General features: G+C 46.8%; 1 protein-coding gene across 2 annotated transcripts in view; it reads left to right on the top strand.

Annotated features, from left to right (window-relative positions):
* The window catches only part of grap2a (GRB2 related adaptor protein 2a), a 42,314-nt gene that overhangs the window by 20,821 nt on the left and 2,116 nt on the right, over positions 1–19,377 (top strand). For both annotated transcript variants that reach the window (XM_034190976.1, XM_034190977.1), the window contains 5 exons: positions 423–514; positions 620–739; positions 15,493–15,682; positions 17,013–17,117; positions 17,199–17,315. In XM_034190976.1, the coding sequence (XP_034046867.1) occupies positions 423–514; positions 620–739; positions 15,493–15,682; positions 17,013–17,117; positions 17,199–17,315 (624 nt within the window). The remainder of the gene's footprint in view (positions 1–422; positions 515–619; positions 740–15,492; positions 15,683–17,012; positions 17,118–17,198; positions 17,316–19,377) is intronic.

Here is a 19,377-nt window from a genome sequence, read left to right as displayed (position 1 = left end):
AAAATATAGGCAAAAAAAGAAATATAAGTAAACTAGAACGACCAAACAGAATGCTGGAGGGATAGAGACAGAGGGCGCACAGCCTCCTCTGCAGACCATATCAAAAGCTTTTTTTAAATGTTTTTTTTTAAGTCAGTGTTTTTGAAGGCGTCACTGGTGTTTTCTGCTTCTCGTCCTCATTCCTGAAGCCACGCTCTGAAATTTGAAACAGAGTTTTGGGCGAATACTTGCAGGTACTGATGTTTATTCAATGGGCAAATCGAGTGCGTTTGTAAAACTGAATGCAGTCCCTGAAACAGACAATTGCACATAATGTACAATAATCAACATTTTCCAGGTCGTCGTATAGTCGGATCAATGCAGTGTTTCTGTCTGGTTGCTCTGACTGACGCGTCATCTGTTGTGCTTCTTTTTCTGATTAGATTTTAAGCTCAGATTCTGGGTGGTACAAAGCAGAGATGAATGGACAAGAAGGATTCGTACCACAGAACTACATTGAAATACAGACACCAAGGTGAGAGACAGCTGTGTGTCCGGGTGAGACCGTGTCTCATGGAACACCAGGAGATGGCGTGTGAGTCATTCTGAATGAGCAGCGTTATGGTTTCCTTGTGTCCAGCTGGTTCCAGGAGAATGCCAGTCGAAGCACCGCAGAGGAACTCCTGAGACTCAAAGATGTGGGACACTTTGTGATCCGAGGCTGCCAGAGCTCCCCTGGAGACTTCTCCATCTCTGTTAAGTGAGTGCATTGTGATGATCGTAGGACGTGACAGAAAAACCTCATATGTACAAAAAGCTCATTTGTGCAAAAAGCTCATATGTAACAGGTTCTGTAACCCGAAACGGCTGGACACAAATCTTGAACTCGGACACAGCAGTAAGACGTTAAAAAGGGTTTACTGAAATCACCATCAAGGTTCGGTATGGAAGGATGCAGTCAGTTATCAGCAACAGTAACCAAAACATGAGGCAAAAAGCAGTGTCCAATAAACAGGCAAATAGTTCAGAAACACGGCAGAGCAAAAACAAGACAAAACTCAGATGAAAGGCTCGAAGCGAAGGTGGTGAAGCACAAGGATCTGGCAAAGACGAGGGAAAAGAGAGGCTTAAATACAGGAGGTGATGAGCAGGAGATGAGAGACAGGTGTGAGAGAAAGATCCAGAAAAGGGCGGGAAAACAAGAGGGAACCGTCCAACACCAAATACCTTAGCAAAAGACAAGAGAAAGCAGTAATACAAACCCCCATCAAACAACAACAACAAAAACCCAAAACAAAAGACAACAAGACCCCACTCCAAAAGTCCAATCCTGACCATTTGTACAAAACCTCTTATGTATAAAAACCTCATACATACAAAAACCTCATAAACACGAAAATCCTCATAAGCACAAAAAACCTCCCATGCACAAAAAGCATATTTATTATCATTCTCATTGAGGTACAAACTTAGTGGTTCACACCCCTGGCCCTCGGGGACCCCTAATTGTCCTGGATGGCAACCACTCACGCAGAAGATCACTTCATCTCCAGCCCTCGAAAGTAACCATGTACCTGCTCCAGCCAGGTGGAACAGGGTCAATGACTTGGCCTTCTCCATCCTCAACACTGAGGCACCTACTCGCTAGAACTCGCCCAGAGAAACATGCCACATTAGGGGGGTCCCAAAAACAAACTTCAACTTCTTCAAATTGCTTCTTCATTTTTTTGATTTCTTTAGGGGTAAAAAAAAATAAATAAAATAAACTGGGTGGAATTTCATGAGATTTGAAAAATTTTATCCCGGCCGCCCAGCCCGTTTTTATGATGTGCGAATGACATTTTGAGTGATGGTCTGGGTTCATGAGTTCATTAGTGGCAGATTTTGTTACATCTGCCTCAGGTGGCATTTTTGAGGCAGTCAACATCAACATGGACTTCCTCATCAAGGACCTCACGAAGGATGAACAGCAGCACCAATACATGCTGCAAATTGTTGAGTGGCATCAATGTCAGTTCCCAGAGGCGAAGAAAATCAGAATCGACCCAACATGTGGACAGTGACGTGTAATACTTTATTATCGCTCCTGTGTGGTCAGTTCAAGGAAAAGGATTGTTGTTTCACTTTGTATTTCATTTGTCAACAGGTACATTACTCTTGCTGGTTTGCACTAATATACTCAACCATTGTAATATCCACCCTGCGTGCTGCAGTGGTCAGAATAATCGTATCGAAATAAAATTTTGCACAAAACATTTTCTCATCAAGATGAACAATTTTGTCAGGAAGAACCTTCAGAAACTCACATTTTTATTTTTGGCATCCTGTAGAGCAGTGATTTTCAACCTTTTTTGAGCCGCGGCACCCTTTTTGTATTTACAAAATCCTGCGGCACACCACCAACCAAAATAATATTATAATGCTATTACCTCTGGTTTTGCGCAGAACCCAATTATCGCAATAGAAAATCGATACAGAAAACACCGCATTTCGAAAATCGTCAAGCATTTTGCGCTCTGATCTCAAGTAGGGCTGTCACGATTACGAATTTCTGGAGACGATTAATTGTCAGACAAATAATTGCGATTGACGAATATATTGTCTATTTTTTTCTTTTTTTTTCCCTTCTTTATATTCTACTATTGTAGTATAATTACACAACTCTGGAAGAACGTTTGGCTTCTGTGAGTGGAGAAACTGGGAATGGTGCAACATTTTTATTTTTATCTTCATTTTACATACAGTCCCAACTTTTTCTGATTTGTGGTTGTTTCTGTTGCATTTCTGAAATTGTTTCTCCTCATCAGTCACGTTTTGTGCTTAAACACTGCATTAAGCTCAAGATTGAACAAATAAATACCTTTGGAAAATAACAGCTGTTAAAGTTCAGACTTCTCACCTGCTTTTTGTGATCTCTGCGTCTGAACATTGTTTTTTTTTTGTGGCTCAGTTCATTCATATATTCTCATTTTTTAAATATGTTTTTAAAGATATTTGACCATTTATTTCATCTCATGATCTCATAAATTCAGCATACGATGCGCACATGGTGTGAACAGGACGGTAACGGCAGAATCACACCTTTAGAGAAAGTTCAGAGAGAAGTAAAGGCAGCTTCACGTTTCCGTTTTGTTAACATTCACTTGGGTTAAAATCCTCTCTCTGCTCCGTGCTCGCTGCACACTGAACGTGTCGCGCCTGCATTCAGGAATCTCCCTCACCCACCCCCTCCCTCGCAGTCTGCAGCTTGTTAACTCTGCGCGCGCACACACAGGCACTGACACACACACCAACAGCTCCGCATTTTAGACGGCTTTTGAAGGAGACGGCACTGTTTTAATCGGCCGTCAGCCTCCTTGTTATTGTCCCGCCTTAAGACGAGAGCGAGGCTGCAGCACGCGAGGCTGAGTCGTTTTATGCTTTATGGATAAAATAAATAATTCATGGTAATCGCGAATATGAAAAATACCCACGGCACCCCTGACGATCGATCACGGCACCCTAGGGTGCCGCGGCACCCCGGTTGAGAATCACTGCTGTAGAGGACCACCCTAGTGCCACATGACCAGAATATCACAGGAGTCTCAAACAAGAAGTTTCAAAGCTACGTTTTGAATTTCTTCATGAACGTGCACAGAATCTGTAACACACAACTTCAACAATATTCATCTATAAAACATATATAAAACCTTTTACCAGTTTCTCCTTTTCATTCTCAGTTATGTTGGAACTGTATTTTTAGACCTGAATTAATTTCATTTGTAGATGAAGATCAGTTCCAGGCTTTTACCACATCCTGAGTGCAGACACACGATAAGCTCTGAGTTGTGTAATGTGTGTTTTTTAGATGCAGATGATCTCCTGGAGCTGGTGTGGTCACATCCTAACCCTCTCACAGCGTTCACTCATGCTTCACTCAGTTTCATTATTGGCTGAATGCTTGTTTGCCTCAATGCGTAAAAATAGTTTTGATTGTTTTAGTTAACTGATTAAAAAACAGAATTACTGAAATAACCAGTCCTGTAAAGTCTTTTAAAATACACTCCTGATGACATGTAGCCGGCAACATGGGGATCTTCGAATACCGTATTTTACGGCTTTTAAGTTGCATCCGTCCAAAAAAATTATTCATAAACAGAAAATAAACATATATAAGTTGTAGCAGAGTACAAGTGCCATTTATTTTTGAAGCATAGTGCCACATCTTCCTTTATGCAATTTAATCTGTACATTATTTATTTGCATTGAAAACACTGTGTTAAGGAGCAGAAGCTAACGAGCTAATTGCTATTATGCCAGACCCAAAAGGCAAGTCAACTGGGTTTTTTATTTGTTTGTTTGATTGCTTTTTTTAAACCACTGAACAGATTATATTATGTGAGGTAAATGGGTAATGTGATTAAAAATAAAAACTTACAAATTAGCTCATAGCTTCTATTTGCTTACAGATTGTTTGTATTATAAATAATACACTGAAAAAAGATAACGACACTGTTGTGAAAGTGTAGTGACACGGACCCACAACAGGGGGCGCAAATGAACGGACAATAGCCGTGAATTCTGCTCCCAGAGCGCCGTAGCCCAGGTGCGTGCCTCGCCTCGAAGCAAATTAATTACATAAGCCACCCTGCTGGCATCCGACTCGTACATCACGGGACGCTGTGAAAAGACGAGCGAACACTGCATTAAAAAGTCTGCGCACGTCTCCACACAACCCCCGTACGGCTCTGGGGGACTTATGTATGCTTCAGGGGATGGTGGGAGGGGTCGTTGAATGACCAGTGGAATGTCTATATTTGGCACCGGGTCAGCAGGAGGAGGAGCTGCAGCAGCGCCCTGAGCACGCGCTTCCACCTGCGCGGTGAGAGCCTCCATCCTACGATTGAGGATGACGTTCTGCTCGGTCATTAGATCCAACCAAGCAGTAAAGGCGGTGAGGATTTGCTGCAACTCACCAATCATGCCTCCTGCAGATGCCTGTGCACGCTGCTCTTCCATTGGCTGTTCAAAAGATGGTTGACGCCCCGTTGGCCGAGATATCCTGTTGGGAAAGTGTAATGACACGGACCCACAACAGGGGGCGCAAATGAACGGTCAATAGATAGTCAAATAAATACAATTTATTGTGGCAAATGTGCACATCAGGTCGAATACTGCTTTTAGACAGTCAATTACAAAATTCAACAAGTGACGTGTGGGCAGGTCCGAGGGTAGGAGACCCCTATCCAGAGAAGTCCCGAGTCCCCGGGTGGCCTCTACTTCAGCTGTCAGATCTGGTACTGCTGGCAGGAACAGAAGACAGGTTAATGGTGGGTGTGTGCACACCCAGCAGAACAATCAGCAACTCAGTTCAATTCCGTTTGTGGGAGAATCTCCACCTCCGACACAAAAACACAGATATGTGCAGGGACCGACTGTTACTTCTCTAGTTTTGGAAAGAGGAGTGAAGTCCGTCACTCTTCAAACGTCCAAAACCCTGCTCCAGCTGATTTGAAGATAACAGATCCATCTGCAAAGGTTTCAAAGAAAGACAATGAGAAGTGCGTTGAGCACAGACACGGCTGAGAGTTTTACCTGAGTGGTAAACTGATATCTCGGCAGAGATGTGGTGTCTCCTCCAGTCTTTTATGGGATGGGATGGTGATGAGATGATTTCTGACAGCTGTTAGTCCTGGCTCCTGGGTGGTGACTGCGCCCTCTGGTGCCTGAAACCCGACAACAGGCAGGGCGCCCTCTGGCGTTGGCCAGCAGTACCTCCTCTTAAATTTTTGTTACTGTAACAAGCGTAAAATGCGAGTTAACTGTTATTTATTTTTTGGGCCACTGAACAGATTATCATATATGAGGAAAAAAGGTAATGTATCCAATCCAATCCAATACACCTTTATTTGTATAGCACATTAAAAAAAAAACAACAAGGTTACCAAAGTGCTGCACAACAGATAAAATATAAAAAAATGAAATAAAGTTACAATACAGTAGATTAAAAACATATAAAAACAAAAAGAATATATCAGATAAGATAAAACACGCGAAGATAAAACCACAATAAAAACAGAGACAGAAGACCACACAACTCTCATGCAGTATTAAAAGCCATGGAATAAAAATAAGTTTTTAAATGAGATTTAAAAGTATCCAGGGTTGTGTAATTACAATTGGAAACTTTGCACATTATTTATTTATTTGTGATGCAAACATTTTGTTAACAATCAGAAGCTACAAGTTAATTTATGTTATTTTAAAAAGTGCAAAACGCGAGTAAACCATTTCCTTCACCCACTGAACACACGACCCAATGTGGGTTAAAACTTTTGAAAACTACTTTATAAAATATAGTAGACTTACTTACTGGGGACAGACAATGACTACTACTACCACTATCACAGCCACTACTACTGCTACCACTATTACTGCTTCTTCTGCTGCTGTTGCGCTGACGAAGCAGAATGAGTCTCACCAGAGTATAAGTCACAGGACTTCTCAAGCTAGTAAAAAGAAACATGACATACTTCAGGAAATCTGGTATGTTGGTGCTATGCCGTATTGAGGGTACGAAGCACCACGGGGCAGAAATCTAGAGGAGGGGCTTATGTTTATGACATTTGCTTTTCCTGCTTGTATTCCTGCTTGAGATTGAGAAGAAATTCCAATGTCAAGGACTTCAATGGTATTTGGGCGGTCAAATGGGCCAAATTTATTGTTAGCAGGTGCATTTCTGGAAACGTCTCTTCTTTGCATTTCTCTGCGTGTGTCGTACATTTTAAAAAAGCAGAAACATCCTGATAGCTGACAGACAGAGTGAAACCGATAACGAAGCGTCTGAGCTTTCATTTGAAAGTGATGGCTCAGATTTACAGAGGATGCACAGAGAGGAAACAACACACTTCACCTCAGACCTCTCAACTTTTTCATAGTCTGTTGGATTTTGGATACTAATGTGTGGTGACACTGCTGTTTGTATCACAGGATGATGTTTTCCTGCCATGGTGAACATGGACATGGAATGTCTACATGATGCTGTTTTTACAGCCTGTCTGAACATGCAGATGTATTTCTTACATTGAAAAAAGGCGGAATACTTTATTTTCAGGAGATAATAAACTTTCTATCTAACATGGCAGAATCCTGAGAACTTGAGTAGCTGACAACACAGCTACAGTCGGACATTGTTCTCTGGCCGGCGATCACATGCAGTCTGTGCATGAGGACTTATAGTGGACCTGGACATGTTCTCCAGCTGCCGATCATGCATGATCCGTGCAGGGGGACTTCTTTGATGGTGTGGACTTTACATATTTTATATTTGAAATCAATGTACAAGTGGGTGAGTGCCCTGTCCAGTTTTTCCCCCCTTTTGTATATTGTTGTTCTCATTGGAGCTGGTAGGCTTTATTTTAATTTTACTTTGAGAGAGTCTCAGAATTTTGATTTTGATGTGTGCGGAGCAGCGAGCTGTTTTAACATGCACACGCACATGTTCACTGTTTTTCAGGCTATCTGATCACACAGATGTGTTTTTTGGATTTTTCACAGTTATATTGATGACATTTACAAGCGTGCACAAAGCTGAGCCTCTAGCAGAAACTATTTTTAACAGGCTGCATTCATGATGGACATGCATGTGCACAGTGAAGACACAGTGGAGAGCAGCTGCTACTTTTGATGATGGTATCAAAATAAACAGTTATCACTTAAAAACGAGTCATCATAACATGACATCACACTTATGGAAACTTTGGAATTTATTTGCAGCTCCGTTCTTAATGTTAGCAGCTACATTCTGAGACATTTCCTCAAAGCTACGTAAATGCTGTTGGAAACACTCAGAAAAACGAGTACTCATGAGTCTCCGTAGCTGTTTGTTGTGAATGCTGTATACTTTGAAACCGGTTACAAAGTAATCCTGATGTATGATCAGATGGTCACTAACAGCCTAAATCTAAGTTGCTATGATTTCGGTGTTGTTGGGAAAGTGTAGGAACACGGACCCACAACAGGGGGCGCAAATGAACGGACAATGGAGAAAGTCAAATCACAAAGTTTTACTGTTGTGAATTCACACAACAAACACAACAGATTACAAATACAGCAGTAACCGAATTCCAAAGGTGTCGTGTGGGCAGGCTCGACGATAGGAGACGTCTGTCCGAGTCGAACCGGAACCACCCGATTTCCTCTGCCACCGAACCCCGGGGATACTGGAGCCGCCAAGTCCCGAACCCCAGGTGGCCACTGCCTCCGCTCGTCGGATCCGGTACTGCTGGCAAGGAACAGAAACAGTCAGGTGTGGGTGCGGCTGCACCCAACAACACACAGGGTGGAAACACCACCTCCACCTCTTGTCAGGAAAATACAGGTGAGTGCAGGAATGTGAGTACTTATCCAAAATACAGTCTCCTGCTGTCTCTTCTCTTTCTGTGTAAAGGCAAAAAGTATTCAATGGTCAAAAGATGATCTGTTTGGCTGGATACGTTACCTCCTTGGTAGAGCGATATCTCGGCAATGAGGTGGAGATGCCGTCCTGCTGATATACCTCCCTGTTGATTGATATCAGCTGTCTCGTCTCAGGTGAGGGCGCTCCTGTGAGGCGGCAGCGCCCTCTGGTGCCTGGAGCCCGCACTCCAGACAGGGCGCCCTCTGGTGGTGGTGGGCCAGCAGTACCTCCTCTTCAGCGGCCCACACAACAGGACCCCCGCCTCAACGGGCGCCTCTTGGCGCACGACCAGGCTTGTCTGGGTGGCGACGGTAGAAGTCGGCCAGGAGGGCCGGGTCCAGGATGAAGCTCCTCTTCACCCAGGAGCGCTCTTCGGGGCCGTACCCTTCCCAGTCCACCAGATACTGCAAACCCCGGCCCATCCGTCGGACGTCCAGGAGCCGGCGTACAGTCCAAGCCGGCTCGCCGTCGATGATCCGGGCAGGAGGTGGTGCCGGACCCGGAGTGCAGAGGGGTGAGGTGTGATGAGGTTTGATTCTGGAAACATGGAACACTGGATGAATCCGCAGTGAGGCCGGAAGCTGAAGCCTCACTGCGGCGGGATTGATGACCTTGAGAATTTTGAACGGACCAATGTATCGTTCCTGTAGTTTTGGGGAGTCCACTTGTAGGGGAATGTCCTTGGTGGACAACCACACTTCCTGCCCAGGACGATACGTAGGAGCCGGGGTCCGCCGCCGGTCTGCATGGTTCTTCGCCCTCGTCCGGGCCTTCAACAAAGCAGAACGGGCGGCACGCCACACCCGACGGCACTTCCGTAGGTGGGCCTGGACCGAGGGCACACCGACCTCTCCCTCGACCACCGGAAACAACGGGGGCTGATACCCCAAACACACCTCAAAAGGGGAGAGGCCAGTGGCTGATGATACTTGACTGTTGTGGGTGTACTCGATCCAGGCCAGGTGGGTACTCCAGGCCATCGGGTGCGCGGCTGTCACACAACGTAGGGTCTGCTCCATCTCTTGGTTGGCCCGTTCTGCTTGCCCGTTGGTCTGGGGGTGATACCCGGACGAGAGACTGACCGTGGCCCCCAGTTCCCGGCAGAAGCTCCTCCAGACGTGCGAGGAGAACTGGGGACCGCGATCGGAGACGATGTCTGATGGTATCCCATGCAGACGGACGACGTGGTGGACCAGGAGGTCCGCTGTCTCCTGGGCTGTTGGGAGCTTCGGGAGGGCCACGAAGTGGGCCGCCTTGGGGAATCGGTCCACTATCGTGAGGATGACGGTGTTTCCCTGGGACGGCGGGAGGCCCGTGACAAAATCCAGGCCGATGTGAGACCAGGGGCGATGAGGCACGGGCAGCGGCTGTAGCAATCCCGATGTCTTGCGGTGGTCGGCCTTGCCCCTGGCGCAGGTGGTACAGGCCTGGATGTAACCCCGGACGTCGGCCTCCAGGGACGCCCACCAGAAGCGCTGCCGGACGACTGCCACGGTTCTTCGCACCCCAGGATGACAGGAGAGCTTAGAACCGTGACAGAAGTCCAGAACTGCAGCCCTGGCTTCTGGTGGGACGTAGAGTTTGTTCTTCGGTCCGGTTCCGGGGTCCGGGTCTCGTGTCAGGGCCTCCCGGACGGTCTTCTCCACGTCCCAGGTGAGGGCGGCCACGATAGCGGACTCCAGGATGATGGGATCCGGGGGATCCGACGACTCCGTTTTGACCTCATCTTCATGTACCCGGGACAAGGCATCCGATCTTTGATTTTTGGTCCCGGGACGGTAGGTGATCCGGAAGTCAAAACGGCCGAAGAACAGTGACCAGCGGGCTTGCCTGGGATTCAGCCGCTTGGCGGTCCTGATATACTCCAGGTTCCGGTGGTCAGTGAAAACCGTGAATGGCACGGACGTTCCCTCCAACAGATGTCTCCACTCCTCAAGAGCCTCTTTCACCGCAAGGAGCTCTTGATTGCCGACGTCATAGTTCCGTTCGGCTGGGGTCAACCTGCGGGAAAAATAGGCACACGGGTGAAGGACCTTATCGGTCTTCCCGCTCTGGGACAGCACGGCTCCTATCCCTGAGTCCGAGGCGTCCACTTCAACCACTAACTGGCGACTAGGATCGGGCTGCACCAGAACAGGTGCAGATGAGAAGCGCCGTTTCAACTCCTTGAACGCGGCCTCGCAACGATCCGACCAGGTGAAGGGGACTTTTGGTGAGGTCAGGGCTGTCAGGGGGCTAACTACCTGACTGTAGCCCTTAATGAACCTCCTGTAGAAATTAGCAAAGCCTAGGAACTGTTGCAACTTCCTACGGCTTGTGGGTTGGGGCCAGTCTCTCACCGCCGCAACCTTGGCCGGATCAGGAGCGACGGAGTTGGAGGAGATAATGAACCCCAAGAAGGACAAAGACGTGCGGTGGAACTCACACTTCTCGCCCTTCACAAACAGCCGGTTCTCCAACAACCGCTGCAGGACCTGACGTACATGCTGGACATGGGTCTCAGGGTCCGGAGAAAAGATGAGTATATCGTCTAGATATACGAAGACGAACCGGTGCAGGAAATCCCGCAAGACATCGTTAACCAACGCTTGGAAAGTCGCGGGAGCGTTTGTGAGACCGAACGGCATGACCAGGTACTCAAAGTGACCTAAGGGGGTGTTAAATGCCGTCTTCCACTCGTCTCCCTTCCGGATCCGAACCAGGTGGTACGCATTTCTAAGATCGAGCTTGGTGAAAATCTGGGCTCCATGCAGGGGTGTGAACACTGAATCCAACAGGGGCAACGGGTATCGGTTGCGAACCGTGATCTTGTTCCAGCCCCTATAATCAATGCATGGACGAAGTCCGCCATCTTTTTTGCCCACAAAAAAGAAACCTGCGCCCATCGGGGAGGTGGAATTCCGGATCAACCCGGCAGCTAATGAGTCCCGGATGTAGGTCTCCATTGATTCGCGCTCAGGCCGTGAGAGGTTGTACAGCCTACTGGACGGGAACTCACTGCCCGGAACCAAATCAATGGCACAATCATACGGACGGTGGGGGGGAAGAGTGAGAGCCAGATCCTTGCTGAACACGTCGACAAGGTCGTGGTACTCCACCGGTACCGTCCCCAGATTGGGCGGGACTCTGACCTCCTCCTTAGCTCGGGAGCCGGGAGGAACCGAGGAACCTAGACACACCTGATGGCAGGTCTCGCTCCACTGAACCACTACCCCGGACGGCCAATCAATCCGGGGATTGTGCTTCAACATCCAGGGAAATCCTAAAACCACACGGGAGGTGGCCTGAGTCACAAAAAACTCGATCACCTCCCGGTGATTTCCTGACACCACCAGAGTTACAGGTGGTGTCTTATGCGTGATCGGAGGGAGTGGGGAGCCATCTAGTGCCCGAACCTGTACAGGTGAGGTAAGCGCCACCAGAGGGAGCCCTATCTCCCTGGCCCATCTGCTGTCCAACAGATTCCCCTCAGAGCCCGTGTCCACCAGTGCTGGGGCCTTCAGGGTTGAGTCCTCATAAAGGATCGTGACTGGGAGTCGTCTGGCAATGTGGGTGTGTCCCACGTGAATGTCTCGGCCCACCCCTAGCCCAGTCTCTAGGGGCGGGGCGTTGGAGTTTAACCGCTCGGGGCAGTCTCTCATATGGTGCTCTATCGCACCACAAACAAAACAAGCTCCGTGGGCCCGTCTCCTCTGTGCGTCTGGTGCCCTAAATGTTGCCCTACTCGTGTCCATAGCTTCGTCAGCAGGGGGAGCTGTGGCCCCACGGAGCGCAGGGGCCGTGGAGCGTGGGGAAGGCGGAGCGCGGTCGGAACCGGAAGGGAGAGGGACGGCGCGTGCCCGGCCACGCCCTTCGTCTCGTTCCCGCCGACATTCTGCTAACCGGTTGTCTAACCGTATGACAAGATCGATGAGCCCATCTAAATCCCGCGGTTCATCCTTAGCCACCAGGTGCTCCTTAAGAACCAATGACAGTCCGTTTACAAAGGCGGCGCGGAGGGCAGCGCTATTCCAGCCGGACCTCGCAGCCGCGATGCGGAAGTCGACTGCATAGGCAGCTGCGCTCCGACGCCCCTGTCTCATCGACAGTAGCATAGTTGAAGCGGTTTCTCCTCTATTGGGGTGATCGAACACGGTTCTGAACTCCCTCACAAACCCATCATATGTCTGAAGGAGCCGTGACTTTTGCTCCCAGAGCGCTGTAGCCCAAGCGCGTGCCTCGCCGCGAAGCAGGTTTATTACATAAGCTACCTTGCTAGCATCAGTCGCGTACATAACTGGACGCTGTGCGAAGACGAGCGAACACTGCATAAGGAAATCCGCGCACGTCTCCACACAGCCTCTGTACGGCTCTGGGGGGCTTATGTATGCTTCCGGGGAAGGTGGGAGGGGTCGTTGAACGACCAGTGGAACGTCAATGTTACGCACAGGGTCTACGGGAGGGAGAGCCGCAGCGGCGCCCAGAGGGCGCGCTTCCACCTGCGCGGCGAGAGCCTCCACCCTGCGGTTCAGGAGGACATTCTGCTCGGTCATTAAATCTAACCGAGTCGTGAAAGCGGTGAGGATCCGCTGCAACTCACCGATTACCCCTCCCGCGGACGCCTGCGCGTCCTGTTCTTCCATTGGCCGTTCAACAGCCGGTTGACGCCCCTCGGGATCCATGACGTTGGCCGAGATATCCTGTTGGGAAAGTGTAGGAACACGGACCCACAACAGGGGGCGCAAATGAACGGACAATGGAGAAAGTCAAATCACAAAGTTTTACTGTTGTGAATTCACACAACAGATTACAAATACAGCAGTAACCGAATTCCAAAGGTGTCGTGTGGGCAGGCTCGACGATAGGAGACGTCTGTCCGAGTCGAACCGGAACCACCCGATTTCCTCTGCCACCGAACCCCGGGGATACTGGAGCCGCCAAGTCCCGAACCCCAGGTGGCCACTGCCTCCGCTCGTCGGATCCGGTACTGCTGGCAAGGAACAGCAACAGTCAGGTGTGGGTGCGGCTGCACCCAGCAACACACAGGGTGGAAACACCACCTCCACCTCTTGTCAGGAAAATACAGGTGAGTGCAGGAATGTGAGTACTTATCCAAAATACAGTCTCCTGCTGTCTCTTCTCTTTCTGTGTAAAGGCAAAAAGTATTCAATGGTCAAAAGATGATCTGTTTGGCTGGATACGTTACCTCCTTGGTAGAGCGATATCTCGGCAATGAGGTGGAGATGCCGTCCTGCTGATATACCTCCCTGTTGATTGATATCAGCTGTCTCGTCTCAGGTGAGGGCGCTCCTGTGAGGCGGCAGCGCCCTCTGGTGCCTGGAGCCCGCACTCCAGACAGGGCGCCCTCTGGTGGTGGTGGGCCAGCAGTACCTCCTCTTCAGCGGCCCACACAACAGGTGTAACATGTTTTTAATGATTTTGTGTCGGTCAGTAGTGCTATAAAACATTTCTTCTGCACTTATTTTGGGCTTTAGGCTATTTCATAACACACTGGACACGTGTATTTGTCAGCAGACATTATCTGATGCAGGTTTTTATTACGTGCAGTGTCACCGACTGAATGGCCCCCCTAAAAATCCCCCCCCCCCCACCCCGATGACACGGTTCACGGATTAACACCTCGTTTCTGCTTCAAACTGCCTCCAGTCATCATCTATATCAGTGACAGATATCTGAAGCTTTTGTACAACAATCATTTCCACATAAATTCAGCATTATTTCATCATAAAAGGTGTAAGTGATCAGAGTGCCGCAGCTAAACAAGCTGCTAGCTGATGCGTTCATTGCGCATCGGTCATTTCAAAGTGTCATGGAATTTCATCGCGTTTCTGCTTAAAATGGACTTCAGAATGATTTAAGAGGTTTTACTTTCATCATCTAATGGTTAATAATCCCATTAATCCATTTGATCACTTTGGGTGAAGAGACTCCGTCTCAGACGTGCTGTTGTGGTTCGAAATCACACATGCGCAGATGGAAAAGGCGGACCAATTTTTAAGGGAGGACTGTTCGGTCTGTGACACCGGCTTGAAGACCAAACACATAAGTCAAATGATGGCAGCGTGGTACCTTTGTGTTTAACGTGGATACGTCACAGTGACAAGGCTCCCAGGTTGGCTTCAATGTTTGATTCTGTACTCTTTCATTTTTTTGTTCAAAAACTGAAATAATCAGTTTCATCTTCTGGAAATCATCTGAAGAACCTGTGCACCAAAATGTGACAGTTTATTGATCTTTACGACTGCAGGCCTCCTGACTGATTAGGAACTCACTGTTGAACTTGAAGTCATGTCTGGGAGCATACACTGGCGCCGTGCTTTTTCACATCTGTGACACCACAGAACCATTTTAGGTCCTGAATGGCATCAGTTCAATTTCAATTTATTTTCATTTATATAGCGCCAAATCACAACAGAATTGCCTCAAGGTGCTTCACACAAGTAAGGTCTAACCTTACTAACCCCCAGAACAGCAGTGGTAAGGAAAAACTCCTTTTGAGGAAGAAACCTCAAGCAGACCAGACTCAAAGGTGTGACCCTCTGCTTGGGCCATGATACAGACATAAATTACAGAACAATTCACAAAACAAATATACAGGAAATGTTGTTGGTGCACAGGGCAGGAGGGTCTCCAGCACCCAGGTAGACAACCGGTCTAGCCACACCTTTCAAAAGTAACCATCTATCTGCTGCAGGGGAAACGTGGGCATCCACGTGGGCTTCTCCAGCCACTGAGGTCTTCAGCACTCAGACACCTGTATACACAGAGACACACCACATGGAGAAGATGCTGCAGCTGATGCTGCGTCACAACACCTCGAAATGGATAAAATCATTCTCGTGAATGATTTTACATGATGCATCCCTCCTTTATTTAACTTTATTTATTATAGAATGGTTTATACTGCAGGACAACACCCAGTAAGTGATGGGTTTGAGGGCTGTAGCTCCACTGTAGTGATGCACATTGACCAGCAAAGGACGGCCCAGCTGAGCAAATCCCTCAACCTCCAGAAAGAAAGGAGACATGAAGTTGGCTCTTGAGGCACTTTAATCTGTTCCTGCTTTGTCCCTCAGACACGAGAGTGATGTCCAACACTTCAGAGTGATGAAGGACAACAAGGGCCACTACTTCCTGTGGTCCGAAAAGTTCACCTCCCTAAACAAGCTGGTGGAGTTCTACAAAATCACCTCCATCTCAAAGACGAGGGAGATCTACCTGAACGACGGAACCTCGAGCAGTAAAGGTTCCGCGCAGGCGCAGCCGGTAAGAGACACCTGAGACATTTTAATCAGATTTTGGTGTCAGTCTGCAAAATCTCATCAAACTGAACATCCATCCATTTTCTGAACAAAAATGCAAAATTTTAACAATCCTTTTTAGTATCAGACATTGTATGTGACTCAGTGTGATGCATTTGCAGTTGATGCATGAGCTTCCCAAAGTGACACCCCCCCCCCCCCACAACACACACACACACACACACACACACACACACACACACACACACACACACACACACACACACACACACACACACACACACACACACACACACACACCACTGAGTGGGGGATGGGGTAGCTTGGCAAGGTACATTAATTTGGTTTGTTCCAAACAAAAGGTGTCAGTCACACTGTGATGGATTGAAGAAACAGATGAAAATTTGATATCCATTTGTGTCTGTTTTTGTTTTGTAAAAGTCCTTTTCTCATTCGTCTATTATTTATTATTTTATTCAGTATGTATGTAATCATTGCAATTTTCACCTTTAGCTCGCTCTGGAGCACACAGTTTACATCGCAGAGTCTCTCAACTTCAGCTACAGCAACCCTAGCAAGATACCTTTCAGCACACACACACAAAAGAATCAAGGTCAAGGTCACAGGAAGGTCAAACACTAAAATCACCAAAAAAAAAACAAACAAAAAAAACGCTTTACTGGTTGCATTTTGTGCTTTTTTTGCCTCCACATTTGGCATGAATATTGTGACCGGCCGTGCCCGTCAGACCCTCTTCATGGTGGCTGTTCCTCGTGGTCGTCTCTCTCTCTCTCGCTCTCGCTTGTTCATCTTTTGGCAAAATATCCGTCACCCTCAGGGTAACAGTTTTCATTAATTTTTTTGCCATATCAAATACAAAAAGTAAATCAGGCTTCTCAATATAAAAATATCTGAAATTAACTCAAACTAAAAAACTCTACAACTTGATATGAATGAAATAAAAATATAAAAGCCAAGACGTAATGACACACTTTAGCATAACACACATAAATAATTGGTTTTATTATCAGTTTTCTTCAGACAAATCAGGGGATGAATACATGAACATTTCCAAGTCATTGAATATGTCTTGGACTTTATGTACATCAGTCTTTAACAAATACACACAGCATAGTACTGTGGAGTGGAGGAGACAGTTCTCAAAAGCTGAGAGAGAACCCCGTTTATTTCTCAGACCTTTGAGGTTTTCTCTTGAGTTCTTTTGAGCTGTTTTCTGTAAGTTTCTCCGTCTGTTCACGTATTGAACTATTTGTATCTGGGTCATGTGAGCTCTGATGTGAGTCTAATGTTTTCTTTCTGTTTCCTTCCTGTAGATGAAGAGGGGGAGTCTGCCCGAACAACGCAGTGCCACTAACCCAGCCGTAGCCGGCGCTGTCGCCACAATGCGCAGGGCGTCGGATCAGCCGCACAACCAGCTGGTACGCACGCTGCACCCTCACAGTGTCACCACTTTAACAGTCAGTCCCAGAGTAAAGTCTGAGTGTGTCCATCGGTTTCAGGCCAAGAGGACAGGTCTGGAGGAGCGAGCTCACACCATCGGTCACACCGGCAGGAGCAGCCCCGTCACCCCCGCCGCCGTTCCATGCCGCACATCTGACACCGCGCCCCAGCCTGAGGTCAGCTCCCAATCCGCTGTTCTGCCACAAAGTGCGAGAAAACGTACTGAGGTTCAAAACACCCCAGACTGACTTAAAGCACAAAACTCCTGCAAAAAAGAGAGCAAGAGAACAAGCTTAGGAGAGCTCCAATAAAATGCTTCTAACACAACAGCAAAGTCTTGTCTGTTTCACTGATGCCCCCCCCCCCCCCCCCCAAAAAAAAATGAGGCATAGTTTGGAGGGTCATATGTCCTAAAGTAACAGGTGAAATTGGCTGAAATTTGGTTCATTTGTGTTTGCATTTCGACAGAGTAAGATGTAATTTAAAGCTTTACGGCCTTTAGGTTTTAAGATTTAAGTCATAAAAACTTTGATTTCATTCCTTAATGTTTAAATGAATAATATAATTTTGGCAATATGACCAAAATTCATCAGGCAGCAATTTAGAATTTCAGCCCCTGAGGGGGAGAAATTCAGTCAATCAGACGCCATGACCTACATTTGGTAGTGACATCATAGATCACGTGGGGCTTCCCCTGATTTGCATGAGGGACACTGGGAATAACACAGCAACAGCCAATCAGAGTAAAGAAAGGCAGTGTGACATCAGCTGCCTGCTCGATTGAACAAGATAAACCAAGATGCCTGAAAACACTCTGAAACAATTTATTTCTGTATAAATCTAATATGTTTCTCATATATTTTATGAACATTACTGAGAAAAAACACTTCTAAATCTAAAAGAGCTGTTTTTGTAACCAGATAACAAATCGGAAGTGAATGGATGTTAGCGTGCACGCCCCTGGAACGCACATCAAGCAAGTAGGTCAGGTCAAAGGTCATCTCAAAACCTCAGGCATGCACACACGCACTTCCTGTCTGACTGAACGACGGCCATCAAGAAAAAGTCAGTATTCAGCACGGAATTCTCCGAGATAAACATCTTCTCTTCATTAAAATGAGCTGTAATTTTGCAACACGTTACAAAAACAAACCAACATTATAACGCTTGGATTTCAGTAGAAACTACATTTTGTCAATTTTTAATTATTTTTAAAGGCTATACAGCTTTAAGCAAAGCAGACAAATATTTAGATTCAGAGTTCCACGTGCCCGACCACATTTTAAAATTCAAAAAAATTAAAGCGATGCTTTTTTTGTGATATTTGAATTTTAAAATCTACCACTCGCCTTATTGAGATATCCGATAATCCTTTACGAGCCAGAGAGTTACTGCGGTCAAAATAACATAGAGAATCCACATGACGGCAATTACAACTGAACATTATAACACTAAAATGTAATTTTTTATGCTTTTCATCACGTTATTAAGACACTGCTGCATGAGACCCTTAAAACTTGCTAAAACAAATATTCCAAATAATCCGTGTCTGCTACGTTTAATCTGCGTGGATAAATGTGAATCAAATTTCAGACATTTTTTATATATTCCTCTGGAACAAACAGGACAAACAGTGTCGTAAAGGACAATAATCAGGACGTTAAAGATCAAACTTCACTTTCCCCCAGAATGACATGAACAGGAAGCGAGCGTAGCTCACAGCAGCTCCCACTGAAAAACAACCTGAGCTTCTGGCATGTTTACATAAAACAAACACAATATCAACATCTATAAACCCAGAGAATATATTCACAAGAGTTTTAGGCACAATATACAAAGAGTTTTATGTTGCAATGTTCATGCTGTTGTCTGTGTGCAGCGATTAAAGTGCAGCGTGATCAGAGCGTCTGAATGCAGTTTTCAATGTTACTAACATCTCGCAGCGCAGTGAACTCTAAGGTTTTGCAAGATTTTGTGGGATTTGAAACCTCAATAGGGCGAATGTCAAATAGATTTACAACACAATGTGGCAGCCAAGCATGCGTGTTTCCAGAACAGGAGGCTCTCGGTTCAAAGCCACACCCACCAGTGCCCCATGCAGTCGTCATCATGAAGGGCAGCCAGCGCGAAACCGATGCCAAGTCGACATGCAGATTAGAGGTGGGCGATACCGGGAATTTTGGTATTGACCCGATACCAAGTAAATACAGGCCCAGTATCGCTGATATCGATACTGAT

This window comes from Thalassophryne amazonica, chromosome 16 (assembly GCF_902500255.1).
Source record: "Thalassophryne amazonica chromosome 16, fThaAma1.1, whole genome shotgun sequence".
Taxonomy (NCBI): Eukaryota; Metazoa; Chordata; class Actinopteri; order Batrachoidiformes; family Batrachoididae; genus Thalassophryne; species Thalassophryne amazonica.
This window is presented reverse-complemented; position numbering and strand designations above follow the sequence as displayed.